General features: G+C 40.7%; 1 protein-coding gene across 13 annotated transcripts in view; it reads left to right on the top strand.

Annotated features, from left to right (window-relative positions):
• Nucleotides 1–14724, top strand: part of ZNF462 (zinc finger protein 462) — a 137845-nt gene that overhangs the window by 67104 nt on the left and 56017 nt on the right. For 11 of the 13 annotated variants that reach the window (XR_011533486.1, XR_011533488.1, XR_011533489.1 and 8 more), the window contains exons 6-7: nucleotides 360–478; nucleotides 6720–6911. Coding sequence is in view for 10 of the 13 variants with exons in the window: in XM_070596044.1 (XP_070452145.1) it covers nucleotides 360–478; nucleotides 6720–6911 (311 nt within the window). In the remaining 3 variants the exon portion in view is untranslated. Of the gene's footprint in view, nucleotides 1–359; nucleotides 479–6719; nucleotides 6912–7809; nucleotides 8122–14724 lie in introns of those variants that run through there. The other 2 variants (XM_070596049.1, XM_070596048.1) reach the window with 2 other exon arrangements.

Below are 14724 nucleotides of genomic sequence, written 5' to 3' on the forward strand. Positions count from 1 at the left end.
TCACTGAGTTGGCAGAAAGCTTGAATTCATCCATATTTTACCTTTTCTTTTTGGATGCCCTCTTCCAATGCTCAGTGCATCTAGAGAAGGGAAAACAAGTCTACCATGACCTGTTCCCACTGCTGTATCTGTCACTCCAAAAAGACTCTTGATCTCTTCCTTCCTTTAGCTTCCCCTTCTTTTAGAGTAGCTACAACAACTCTTGCCAATTTTAAATTTTTTTTGGTAAGCTCCGTCATTGGAAAGTAACAAAATGACTTTCAGCAGCTTAGAAATGAGATTCCTGGAAAAGGGCAATGAGAAAATGTTGTATGCAGTTTTTAATCGTGTTCCTTTCCGTTTTTTTCCTCTACATCAAGTTTGGATCGCCATATGCAAACCCACCACGGACACCATAAACCGTTCCGATGCAAACTCTGCTCCTTCAAGTCCTCCTATAACAGCCGGCTGAAGACACATATACTCAAAGCTCATGCTGGTGAGTTGGGATTCGTGACGCACAAGTTCTCTGAGTTTGAAATCTAATGGTCTTTATTGAGGGAAATTTTCAAAGTCTCTTGCCCCACACATGAGAATAAGTTTTTCTGGAGATGGTGATGTGTTCAGTTTTATCTTAATCTAATGAAGAAAATTTAAGGAATTGCTCAAAGCCAAAATAATACAAAGCCAATGTCACCCGTGTTGAAGTTGATTCACGCTACTAACAAGTAGCTACTAACAGATTCGTGCTCCTAGCATGTTCTTGCTAGAGAAATTTCAATTTAGAGAAATTTCAACATGTTTAAAAACCATGTTGTTTTTTAGAGAAATTTCTAAATTACCTAGCCTTTCTAATGGAATGCAGAGAATTGTTACATCCACTAAAGATAATTCCCAACTAAATTTATAATCTTGAGGAACTTCAAAGGGATAAAGAGGACTCAAGACATGAAGTTTCTCATGAGATGCCCTTGGATATATTTCCATACACCAGATAAGAGATGCCTTTGTGTCATGAGTGTCCAGGAGCTATGCTAGTCTCTATGTCTCTATCATTCCACCGTGTTGTGCCCAGCTCATAAACATCTCCCACCTACCAGACCCTGTACTAAGCATGTTACATTCATCATCTCATTTAATCCTCATGACAATCCTAAAGGGTAGATGTTGTTGTCACCCTCAGTGTCAGATGAGGTTACAAGACTTAGAATTAAGTGACCCCCCTCAAGGCCATATAACCCGTTCACTAAGAATTTGATTCCAGAACAAACACCTACATCTTTGGCGTTGACAGGGTTCTCTCCCTTTTCTGCTCTTTTCTACTTTGCATATGATAGAGGATGCCCACAGGTGACTAATCAGAACACTTCCAAGAGAGGAAAGAGGCATAGTGTAGGAAAGGCAGTGGGGAGGGGTCCAGGAGCCTCTCTGTGATGTTCTCTGTCCCTCTCAGAAGCAGCCTGTGGCCCTCTCAGAGGTTTTGACAACCTTTGAGGAACTTACATCAAACACAAAGAGAAACTGGGGAAACGAAGGCCTCAGAATACCTAGCTATATTATCAGAGATTCTTCTAGAAATCAAATCTCCTCCTTGGATTTCCTCAGCTAAGGTATTTAGAATTCTAGTTGAGTTTTAGTTTTAAAATTTTCAGTCAGCTAGGATTCTTCTGTCTTGTTTATTAGCTTCTCTTGTGTGGTTATAAAAACTGCCCAGAACCTGAGTCCTTCACTTTGCCATCTCTTGCTCCTCTGTGGAAATCTGACCATGCCTCTTTGCTGGTTCCTGGGTGTTGGGTCCTGTTGAACTGGCTTGGAGTTCAAGCCAATGGAGTTCAATGGAGTGAAAATACCAGTCTTGTAGATGCCCTACGCCCCTCTGGAGGTGGGGGATGGGACTGGAGATTAGCTATATGGTCTTTCCTCTATCTGTTAGTATTTTTATATCTCCCAGAAAATTCTACTAAAGTCCATGGAGGAAGAGCCTCTGGGGTTCAAACCACTCTTTTCTTTTCTTTATAACGTTGTGAAATTTCAGTCGTACAATATTATTTGTCAGTCACCATATAAATGTGCACCTTTACCCCTTTTGTTCATCCCCGAACACCCTTCTCTGGTAACTGCTAAACTGTTCTCTTTTTGCGTGTGTTTGTTTGTCTTCCACATATGAGTGAAATCGTGCGGTGTTTGTCTTTCTCTGTCTGGCTTATTTCACTGAACATAATAGCCTCAAGGTCCATCCATGTTGTTGCAAATGGGACGATTTTGTCTTTTTTTACGGCTGAGTAGTATCCCATTGTATATATATATACCACATCGTCTTTATCCAATCATCAGTTGATGGGCACTGGGATTGCTTCCACTTCTTAGCTGTTGTGAATAATGCTGTAGTGAACATAGGGGTGAGTAAGTCTCTTTGAATTGCTGATTTCAAGTTCTTTGGATAAATTCTCAGTAGTGGGATACCTGGGTCATGTGGTATTTCTATTTTTAATTTTTTGAGAAATCTCTGTACTGTCTTCCATAGTGGCTGTGGCAGTTTGCATTCCCACCAGCGGTGTATGAGGCTTTTCTTTTTCTCCACATCCTCTCCAACATTTGTTATTTTTGTCTTGGTGATTATAGGCATTTTAACAGGTATAAGGTGGTATCTTGGTGTAGTTTTGATTTGCATTTCCCTGATGATTAGTAATGTTGAACATCTTTTCAAGTGCCTGTTGGCCATCTGTATATCTTCTTTGGAAAAATGTCTGTTCATATCCCCTGCCCGTTTTTTGGTCGGTTGTTTGTTTCTTTGTTGTTGAGTTGTGTGAGTTCTTTCTACATTTTGGAGATTGATCCCTTGTCAGATATATGATGTGCAAATATTTTCTCGCAGTTGGTGGGTTGTCTTTTTGTTTTGTTCATAGTTTCCTTTGCCTTGAAGGAGCTCTTTAGTCTGATAAAGTCCCACTTGTTTATTTTTTCTTCCTTTTCCCCTGCCCGAGTAGACATGGCATTCGAAAAGATCCTTCTAAGACCGATGTTAAAGAGTGTATGTACTGCCTCTATTTTCTTCTAGGAGTTTTATGGTTTCAGGTCTTACCTTCAAGTCTTTGATCCATTTTGAGTTAGTTTTTGTGTATAGCAAAAGATAATGGTCTACTTTCATTCTTTAGCATGTGGCTGTCCATTTTGCCAACACCATTTATTGAAGAGACTTTCCTTTCTCCATTGTATGTTCTTAGCTCCTTTTTGAAAGGTTAGTTGTCTGTAGATGTGTGGTTTTATTTCTGGGCTTTCAGTTTTGTTCCATTGATCCGTGTGTCTGTTTTTGTACCAGTACCATGCCGTTTTGATTACTCTAGACTTGTAGTATAGTTTGAAGTCAGGGATTGTGCTCCCTCCAGCTTTGTTCTTGTTTTTCAGGATTGCTTTAGCTATTTGGGATCTTTTGTTGCCTAATATGAATTTTAGGATTCTTCGTTCTATTTCTGTGAAGAATGTTGTTGGGATTCTGATTGGGATTGCATTGAATCTGTAGATTGCTTTAGGTAGTATGGACATTTTAACTATATTTACTCTTCCAATCTATGTGCATGGAATATCTTTCCACTTATTTTTGTCATCATCGATTTCTTTCCATAATGTCTTATAGTTTTCGTTGTATAGGTCTTTCATCTCCTTGGTTAAATTTAGTCCTAGATATTTTATTCTTTTTGTTGCAATTGTAAATGAGATTGCATTCTTGAGTTCTCTTTCCGTTAGTTCATTATTAGAGTATAGAAATGCAACTGATTTTGTAAGTTGATTTTGTACCCTGCAACTTTGCTGAAGTTGTTCATTACTTCTAATAGTTTTCTGATGGATTCTTTAGGGTTTTCTATATATAGAATCGTGTCATCTGCAAACAGTGAGAGTTTCACTTATTCATTGCCTATCTGGATACCTTTTATTTCTTTTTCTTGCCTAATTGCTCTGGCCAAACCCTCCAGTACTATGTTGAGTAATAGTCAAACTACTCTTTTCTAACTTGTGTGCATTGTAAATTATTCAGCTGGAATACCATCCCAGTGAGTTTTTCCCATAGGCCTCAGCCTTGTCGAAAGCATTTCACCAGTGGAAATTGGATAAATGATTTGGCCTGTGGGAAGGACTTTAAAAGAGAGCCAGAGGCTGCTCGATGACTCCAGGGCACTGATCTGAAATGTACGTCCTTGGAGCTGACCAAGCAGAATGGCCTTCTTGTAGTCACTGGTTGGCCAAAAGGAAACATTCTGAAGAAATCATGGGAACACTATAATTCAGTTCTCTACACACCTTGGAACTTTGGTGTCCATGACATCACCCTTAGATGATGAGAGTGGCTTGGCTTGGAGAAGGCCAGTACATTTTCCGAAGGACTCTTGACTCATCTTGTCTGCTCTGGGTAGATTATTTTACTTTATTTTAAAGAATAAAAAATAGAGTGGACTAACCAAATAATGGGGATTTGAATTCTCTCAGGTTGTCTTACTTACAACCACCCAGCAAAGTTCACAGAGCCAGGCTTGCATTAAAAATTTGAAAAATGAAATAAGGAAAGCAGTAGTATTACATATAATAATAATAATAAATATATGCAATATATAATATGTAATAATACGTCATGTATATTTATATATTTGTTATGTTAGTAAATATCATTGTTCGTGGCCCAGCGTTATCCTGTAACTCCTGAGTAGTGGTTGTGGGGACAAACTGACTGGTGTTCCTATTTGGGTTCTCTGACTTGTTTGAACTTCTCTTCTGCCTTGGGCTATAGCAAGTTGTGTCACTCAAGGCTTTCCCGGAAATGCGAGCTCTGGGACTCTTCAGTGCTGAAAAGGAGGCTTAAGGCAGAACTTGGGATGCTGAGTTCACTGATCATGTGAAATCATTTAGTAATTTTCAGGGTGACAGAAAAGTAACTGTCCGAGCTGGGTAAAAGCAAAGGCAGAGGTTTTCCTTCTCATTCCTGCTTCGTTAGTATTAACCTGTAGATGCCAGCTCTGTCGCAGTTCATTTTCTCTGATCCCCAAAATTTTCATTAGTAAGGATCCTTTCTCATTCCTCTACTTCCTTCTCTTTCTTCTTCTCTGGTTTTTAAATTTCACCTTAAAAATAAATTTCAGGGGCTGACCCAGGGCATAGTGGTTAAGTTTGCACACTGCTTTGGCTGCCCAGGGTTCGCTGGTTCAGATCCTGGGCACAGACATACATACCGTTTGTCAGCCCACGCTGTGGCAGCATCCCACTTACAAAATAGAGGAAGATTAGCACAGATGTTAGCTCAGTGTCAATCTTCCTCACCAAAATAAATTAATTAACTAAAAAAAATAACGTTCATTAGAAGAAAAATTGGAAATGAAAGAAGAAACTAGTCATCCATAATCTTATTATCTAAAGACCACTGTTGTTAACATTTGATATTTCCTTTTCAACCATTTCCTCTATAATTATTTCTAACAATGTGATTATAATTTAATCTAAAATATATTATATCTTTCTATTTATTTTTCTGAGTATTGGTATTTTATTTTTCATAGTTTTCTGTATTATTACAGACGTTTCAAGAATTTATTTTAATGAGTGGTAGTTCATTAAGAAGATCTGCCCACATTTCCTTAATCATTTCCCTGTGATTGGAAATTTATGTTCTTTCATACATTTTTCAGGCATAAATAATGTGTATTTCTAAGTAAAGCTTTCAATGTATTAAAGAATATTTCCTTAATATAAACTCTCAGAAGTGGAATTATTGAGTTGCAGACATGAGCATTCTAAGCCTATTGTTATAAAAGGCAAAACTGCCTTCTGAATTGACCATCCTAATGTGTGTCTGTCAACAACATAGCATGCCATTTTATACCCTTGCTTCTTAAAATGCAATTAATTTAAAAGCTGACTTAGGACAAAGGTAAATCGTACTCTAACTTAATTTGGTCATAGTGATCCATGCTGTATTTCAGTGGTATAAAAATAATTAAAAGAAAGATACTTACTTTTGCTTAAATGCCCTGTTTATTGAAGAATATTGGAGATATACACACACACACACACATTCACACATAAACATATTTATACGTATATAACTCTCTCAGTTAAAGAAATGACTTATTTTTACCCTTTTCTGCACTATTGATTAGTTGGGGAGATGGAATTTTATGCTGAGGTGTCTGAACTGGTCCAGAAAAACCCAAAACATGCAGGATGTGTGGAATCGAGGAGGTGTGTAGTCAGCAAGGAAGCAAAGAATGAGAATAGCACAATAGAGTATGCACCGAGTGCCTTTGTGCTTGAAAAGCCACTAATAGATCCTTGGAATAAGAATTAAGAATATTATTTTCTGTGGATGATAAAAAGGCGACCTTGAATGAAAACCAACATGGTCATTTCCAGTAGAGAGAGGCAGGAAGGGACATTGGGAAACCTTTCCAAAGGGGGTATCGTGCACATTTGGTTTCACTCTCTGTTGGAGAATCAACCCATCGCCTCATCCAAGTAAGTAGAGCATGAAATGAAAAGGGACAAGGTCGGTTGATTATGGAGCTCGGCAGAGAGTTTCAATCCCGAAGGAGCGTGTGGTTGTGGGAATGGGCGGGCAGTTGGCCTGTGAGGATTCTCAGACCATGAAGCTGGAGAAGCACTTCTCTAGAGCGAACTGACCATGTTATTTTGTTTCCCACCACCCCCCCCCATCCCTTCTTCCTCCTTTTCTGTCCCATACCGCCATCTCCTTCCAGGTGAACATGCCTACAAGTGTTCTTGGTGCTCCTTTTCCACCATGACAATCAGCCAGTTGAAGGAACACTCCCTCAAGGTCCACGGAAAAGCCCTGACCCTCCCCAGGCCACGAATTGTCAGTCTCCTCTCCTCACACGCCCACCACTCCTCTCAAAAAGCTGCCCCGGCTGAAGAAGTAGAAGACTCCAACGGTAAAAATGGGCGTCCGAGCCAGAATTGACCACTTAAGGTTGAGGTGGGCTGGGATTAATTGCCAGTCATTCTTTCTAGAGGAAGGAAAGTCTTACAGGAAAACAAGACAGTTCAAGTGAAGGAAGAAACGTGAAAAGGTTGAAAGCGTATAGAAATTGGAGTGGGAAGGTGAGGTGAACTCAGTTGAGCATCTGTCTGGTGCCATGGCAAAAATGTCCGTCTATACTGTGTGAGCCTTGCTTGTGGAAAGAGCATATTGTGTGAGATGGATTAGTGGTGGATTCTTCCCCTGTGGTTATGAGCAAGAAAGCGGGTGGAATACCAAGCAGATTTATTTACTTATTTAGATCCTGTCTTGTTCTAAAAAAAAAAAAACCCCAAACGTGTGCCAAAAGTGTTTGGGGTGCCAGATATGTAAGCTAACTACACAAAATGCAGAGTAGGGGTGGGAAGGGTGAATGGGTGGGGCAGTATATCTGATTGGATCACAAGATAATTTAGGGGTAATGCAGTGATTTCTTATAGCTGAAGGATGTTGAGGAAACAAGAGTTGGGAGGAGGGTTTAACAGCCCAGTTTTGGAACTTCAGAAAACATACAGGAAGCTGTGGGGGGTCTCCGCCCTGGCCATGCAACCAAAGCTGTAGAAGAAAGAGAGAGAGAAACAGAAAGCGAAGGAGAGAAAGAGAGAGACTGCAGGTGTGGCGGAGTGAGCAGAGGGATGGTTTCTAGTTTTGATCAGACTAAGGAACAGGAGTGTTTTGGTTACTCAGCTCACGTCAGGTGACTGCAGAATGAAGCGCTTAGGAGAGGAGGAAGTCTACAGATTCTGAGAGATGTAGGAGACCTTAGAGCTGCCCTCTGCCATCCCACTGTAATGCCCACATCCCTTCTGCAGCATCTCTAGCAACCTGCTATCCAGCACCAGCTTGAATACTTCCCAGGTCAGAGAACGGACTCTTCCCAAGGTCTACTATTAAGTTCTTGGGAGGAGCCAAATGGACTGGAAAGAAAGCTCATGGGCCCTTTGGAACAAAGGTGTGGCTTTGAATCTTACTTCTCGCAATGCCAGTTGTGTTTTCCTGGGCAATCTTAGCTTCCTAGACCCACCTGTAAAATTGGAAAACGATGACTACCTCAACCAATTCCCTTGAGAGATTGATGGGAAAAGGTACACATATAAAATGCCTAATACGACATCTGACACATGGTAGGTACTTAATACGTGGTTGTTTTATTCTTGTGATTTTCATTCTTTGATTGCAATTGTAATTTTGGCCTTTAGGACCATTTGTAACAAGTATGAATTTGGGGTCATTTTTAATGCAAGCGTTTAAAAGGACTCTTCAGGAAACCTGAAGATCTGACTGCCTGACCTGTCAACATGGTCTAATTATCAGATTCTCGAGAGAGTAAATGATTAGTCTTTATTCATGAAGTCTGTAAGAAGACAACTGGGGCAGGAAAAGGAGAGGTAAGTCCTGAAACTAAAAGCCACCTTTATTGAGTTGTAGAATTTGGTGGCTTTTCTTTGCAAATTGGGAAAACACAGTGGCTCCTTACTGGTGTTCCTGTCTTAAAGGACTTCTGTTTAACAAAGGAGGCGTGTTACTGCGACTCTGGCTTGTCATGCGGTGAGCACACTGTCTCCCCAGCTGTTGCGTAGTAGGTTAGAATGCAGGAGGAAGCCTCGTGGCAGTGGTGGTGGTGTTTTCCAGGAAAACTTTGAATCTCAGAGCGAAGGGCAGGGGGAGAGTACACGTGAAAGGATACCAAAAATGTCCCCTTTGCACCTTGAGATTCCATTCTTTGGAAAAGATTGGTGGGGCCACTCTGTGGCCGAGTGGTTGAGTTCACGTGCTCCAGCTTCAGTGGCCCAGGGTTTTCCTGGTTCAGATCCTGGATGCCGACCTAGCACTACTCATCAAGCCATGCTGAGGCAGCGTCCCGTATAGCACAACTAGAAGGAACTACAAATAGCATATATAACTATGTACTGGGGAGCTTTGGGGAGAGGGAAAAACAAAGAAAAAAGATTGGCAATGCATATTAGCTCAGGTGCCAATCTTTTAAAAAAAAAAAGAAAAGAAAAGATTGGTATATTGCAACGAAGGGCAAAGTATAGTTTGACGTAAATTGTAAGGTCTTTATTAACATGATTTTCAATTAATTGCTTTCATCTGAAATGGAAGCCACACCTGTGGAGCCATTTGGGTGAAGTCGATTCATCCAGACCCCATTTCTAGCAGAGACATTTCCTGGGACATTTCTCTCAATGTGTGACCTTCTTTTTCCTCTGTCTTCCTTCTTTGAAAGGTGGGTCTCAGTCCCAGGACAGGGGAGTCCCGCTGACCACTCACTGCATGGTCATCTTTCTCTGGATAGGCTGAGAAGAGTTCAGTTCAGTCAACTTCCTGAGTCCATGCTCTCTGCCAAGAGCCCTGCTGTGCACGGAAGAATCAGAAGTGAATTCAGTACCATTCTAGCCCTCGATCAGCTTCAAATCAAACGTTTAGAAGATCCTATCAGCATGGTATTGAGCTATCCATGACTCTAAGCCTGAGGCCTGACCTTTCTGGGGGTGATTGCAGATTCTTGGAAGCTGGACTAGGTTAGAACCTTGGGGAAGGTGGTTGCAAAAACGTGAGGTTATGATAGTTGAGTAACTCTGCATAACACAGTTAGTGTGCCTTTACGCAGGCACAGGATGATAATTTGCAATATATTAAAAGTGAGATTTTTTTCCTTCTGAAGAAAGAACATAGTGACTATGAAAGTCCCGGGTGGCAACCATATAGTGAGGCTACACGGAAGTCATTGGACCCGTGCTGTTTGTAATGTATATCAGTAGCCGATAGCAATAGGCCAGCAGTGACTCATTCAATTTGATGAAAAAAACTTAATTAGAAGGTAGGGAAAGCAGAAAGAAGTAATCGAATGAGCTATTCTCATGAATGAATAATTCTGAGGAAAGAATAATTAATAGTTTATTCATGCAATAAGTATTTTCTTGAATCCTTACCTACTATCAAATAACAATGCAGAGTTTTGGATGCCCAAGGATGACTGAGGAGGCCGCCCATGGGAAGACTATTTGCTAGGATGCTGAGCGGTGGATTCCTAGGAACGGCTGAGTCTAGGGGAGGGAAAAACAGCTGTGGGGCTAGACAGTAGCCTGTAAATCACGCCTCAAATGGTGTTTCAAACATGCATGTGAAATCCACTTGCACGTTTTAATAGGGAGAAGCTGTGCGGCTATTGGCTCTCAGTGGAGGTTTCCCACACTGTAGATGCCAGGACACTGAACACAAGAACCAAAAATGTGTTGCAAGCCTGGGGGGAGTGGAGATCCATAAAACTAGGGAAATCACCAGCGTGTCCTTGGCTTTCTGATCCCCTAGTGAGGGATGTGAGTAAAATGAGTTGACATGCTCACTGCTACTTGCAGTGGTCAGATGCTTGCAATCTTGAGAGCAAGCCAGTCTTCTCTGGCAGAAGGAAAACAGCCTGAAAAAGAAGGTTCTTCCGAAGCTGCTGTCGTTCCCAACCCAGAGGGAAGCCCGGCAAGGAAAGGAAGCTGGGAAGGCAAGAGTGGGAAGGTGAACAGGAGGGTTCAGCCCAGCTGCCTGGCCGCACACCTGTTCTGTTCATAAACAGAGCCAGGGCTCAGGGCTGTCAGTCTTGACATGTTTCTCCAGCGCTTGAATCCTTTATATATTCTTCATGATCGGTTGTTGGAAAGAAAAACAATGGCTGTGTGGTATTGGTTTTGTGTATAGGATAATGGGAAATGACACGTAATTGCTGTTCTAAACAATGCATTAAGGGGAAATCATAAGGTTGTCAACAAAAGGAAGTGCTCTGCTGTGTTTGTGTTTACTGGGTTCCTTCTCCTGCCATATAAAATACAGGACTGAGTTTTATCAAGCTTTTTCCAAGGCTCGGCGTTCAGTACAGAAAAATACACATACACACACATCTGTAAAATAACGGACTAGAACAGCATACTTTACTTATCAGATTTGTTTAGGTCTGAGAAGCTACACAATGCATGGGCAGTCGATATGTAATTTGAAATTCGGCTCTATTTTTTATAAGGCATTCCATCTTTTTCCTCCCTTGACTTTCCCCCAAAGAATAGATTACTTTATTTCTTCTATCTATCCAGCTATGCTGTATGGAATTGTCTGCTTTAGGAAATAGCTACGGTGGTGTGCTTACAACCAAAATCAGACACAAAGACTAGGTGCACAATAGATACGGAGAAGGAGGATAACGTAGTTTCTTAGCCCATGCCCTAATAGAAACCCAAGGAAAATTCCAAGAATGATGCTCTTCCCTTTATAATATAGATCTCGACACCATCCACCCCACAGAGAGGTTTTGGCTATCGTGAATAAGTAGGAAAATGTTGTAAGGCACTTTGTGATTTTTTTTTTTTTAGTGAAGGGTTTTCTGTTACAACTTTTCAGTTGGCTTTTCTGTTCTAAACTCTCGAATAATACTTGATAAGCACTATTTTTATCAAGACACCTCTCACTGAAGAACCACAGGCACTTCTTATTGTCATATAAAAATCAAGGTTCCCTGCCTTGCATTCGAAGTTTGCCAATTACTCACACTTTCCCCCTTCCAGCGTGGCCTCGCTAACAAATAGTAATGTTTCCAACCATCTCTGTACTTGCTACCCCTAGCATCTAACTTCTTCATTTCCACTCCCGTGCCTTTGAATAAGCTCTACTAGGAGCTTAGAAGGATCTCCTCCCTGTCTGCTTCTCTCTACGTGTCCCTGACTGTCACTTCCTCTAAAGACCGACTTTACTGGCCCCAACTCTACTGATGAATCTCTCATCGCTGGTCTTCCCAGTGCTCTATTTGTACTTGTGGATATGCTGTTGGTTCTGTCCCCTAGTTTTCCAATGGGGGCCATTAGGTAGGTACTTAGTAAATACTAACTTCTTGTGTCTGACCAGTGATTTCTTGGAGGCACCATAATTTTCATATCAGTTAGTGGTACTGTGTCCTAACCCTCAGTACCACTAACTGAGCCAAATTGTACGAGGGTAAGTTTATTTCATTTCCATTTGAGAGGCAAGTTGAAAAGACAGACAATCCAAAGATGAAACCTTAGGGACTGCTCTAAGAGAAATTTTCTGATGCATCATTCTGCCAAGAGGAAAAGATCTTCTTTGACAAAGAGCGTTCTAGATGTTGTCATTGTTCCCTGTAGAATGAGACCTTCAGTAGAGGTGGGAAACTGAAAGTTGAGACTGAGTGTAAGGCTTTTCAACCCTCAGAAGGAGACAGAAAGTGCAGTGGAGCTGGAGAGATGGCATTTCGGGTGTGGTCACCTGGTAGCAGAGCCCCTTTTTGGAGCAGGTGCACATAATCATTGATGCTGGAGTTGGCTAGCTTGTTCTCTGTGTGTTGTCACAAAACATACAGTGTTTGGTTACAGTGAAGTCCAGATTCAGAGAAGTTACATAGGAAAACTGACCAACAAAACTCATAGATTAATAAAAATTTTCTATTCTACCTGGAAATTTTACTCACCACGGCTTTAACATAAGAGACTCATTTTGAGACTTGTACTAGGCAGTTCCTACAAACTATAAATCAAGGATTGGCAAACTTTGTCTGGAAAAGGCCAGATAGAAAATATTTTCAGCTTTGTGGGCCATACAGTCTCTGACACAACTACTCAGCTGTGCCACTGTAATGTGGAAGCAGCCATAACAATATGTCAACAAATGGTCATGGCTGTGTTCCAATAAAACTTTATGTACAAAAACAGGGGAGGCCGGATGTAGCCCATAGGCAGTATGTCACTGACTCCTGCTGGATAATTAGGGGGGAAAAATTACAGCAATACTCATGAAATTAATCCAGTCTTTAACAAATGTCATTATAGACCTTTATATTTAATGGAATATTCCTAGATGTCTCTTAAAATGGAATTTGACCTAAATACGTTCTTTGTTTCATATATGAAATGTAAGGTATTAGAGTTTTAAAAATATTAGTGTGTGAATTACATGTAAGCTTAAAAGAAAATTAAGAATGGTATTGAGTCCAGCACCAAACCCGCAGCTCATTTAACCTTGACTGCCGCAATACTTGACACTTAAAAATTAAGATCTGAGATGTCTGCTCTTCGAAGAGAAGCTTTTCAGATTTCTAAATAGGTCAGACATAAAATTCAACCTTTAAGAGGATCCAATTAGTTGCTAGGGCATCAGACCTTCCACACAGGTTCCAACTGCAATCAGATTTCTCTTGGAGTAAAAGAGTAAAAAGAGAAAAAGAGTAAAAAATTTAAAAATGACAATAATGCTATGGAGACTCTTGAGTGAATAATTGTGAAGTACAAAGATTTATATCACTTATAGCACATGGGCAACAAGGCATAATTTTAATGGCTTGACTATAATTTTTAATAGGTTCTTCTGGTCTTGAAATTATCTGACCAGAGAATACTAACCTTCCGTTTTTGCCATCAGAATTTCTGCGTTAAAATATGAGCTGGGGCTGGCCCAGTGGCGTAGCGGTTAAGTTCATGTGCTCTGCTTTGGCAGCCTACGGTTTGCTGGTTCGGATCCTGGACATGGACCTACACACCGCTCATCAAGCCATGCTGAGGCAGTGTCCCACATAGAAGAACTAGAAGGACCTACAACTGGGATATACAATATGTACTGGGGCTTCGGGGAGAAAAAAAGAAAAGAGGAAGATTGGCAACAGATGTTAGCTCAGGGCCAATCCTCCTCACCAAGAAAGCACACCTTAAAAAAAATATATGATCTGGAGTTTATTGGAATGCTTATTGTGAACAATGGCATTTCTATGATGAAGCTTTACAGGTCTGCAACTCCAGTGGTTCAACATGAAACAGTGACTCTGCGTCCTCTGTTATACACCCGGAAGTCTTCAGAGTTAATATATTAGAACTTGGCCTCAGTGGCCAATAGGAAACCTCCAAAATTGTCACCACTCTGAAGTCAAATATCATGTGATAGGCCCTTCCCAAGAAGCCCACCTGCCTGAGATTTCTGTGACTTTTTGAATTAGTCACGGTTTCATGAGCCAAGGGTTAAAAATCATTTCTACTGAGTGTAAGCGTTCCATGTCCTGGGAACTTAGTCAGCTAACCCATCTCCCTTTCCCCGTGCCAAGAAAAACATTTGTTCATCAGAAATATAAGCATCTACTAGCAAACTCACTCAGAGCTCGTTCCTAGCAGCGCCAGAGTTGGCTTCACAATTCCACATCTGACTTTTGCATCTCTTGGTGAATTGCTGTCTTACCTTACATCCTCTAGAACTTCTGTTGTGGGAAATGTCTAAAAGAAAGAAGAAATCTACTTTATTCATTGGCAGAAAATATATTCAATTGTTAGTCAAATCATCTAAAAAGAAGAATCTCTGTTCTTTTTTGAAAGAAAGAATTTTTCCTTGTCTTCTTCTTGCCCACCTCAAATTTTCTTTCCTTGGAAGTGGAGCTAGATATTTTAGCCCAATTAGGATTGAGAGAAAATCCTTCAGATTCTCTTGAGACTTTTTATGATTCATTGGTCCTTGCTCCTCCTTCAAATACTGTTCTGCATGAGAGGATTTTACACAAGCAGAAGGAAGGGCACTGGATTTAAGAGGGCTACCTGAGTGAGCCATGATTCAGCAGTAGAGATCCTGGGACAGCCTTGCTGGAGCAGAGGGTATGTCCTGGGCAAAAAGGGTATGTGAAAAAGAATTTTTATTTAAAGTGCGGAGATGAGAATATGATGCCATAAATAACCTTTTAGAAACAACTCTTATTT

This window comes from Equus przewalskii, chromosome 26 (genome assembly GCF_037783145.1).
Source record: "Equus przewalskii isolate Varuska chromosome 26, EquPr2, whole genome shotgun sequence".
In the NCBI taxonomy this organism is placed as follows: Eukaryota; Metazoa; Chordata; class Mammalia; order Perissodactyla; family Equidae; genus Equus; species Equus przewalskii.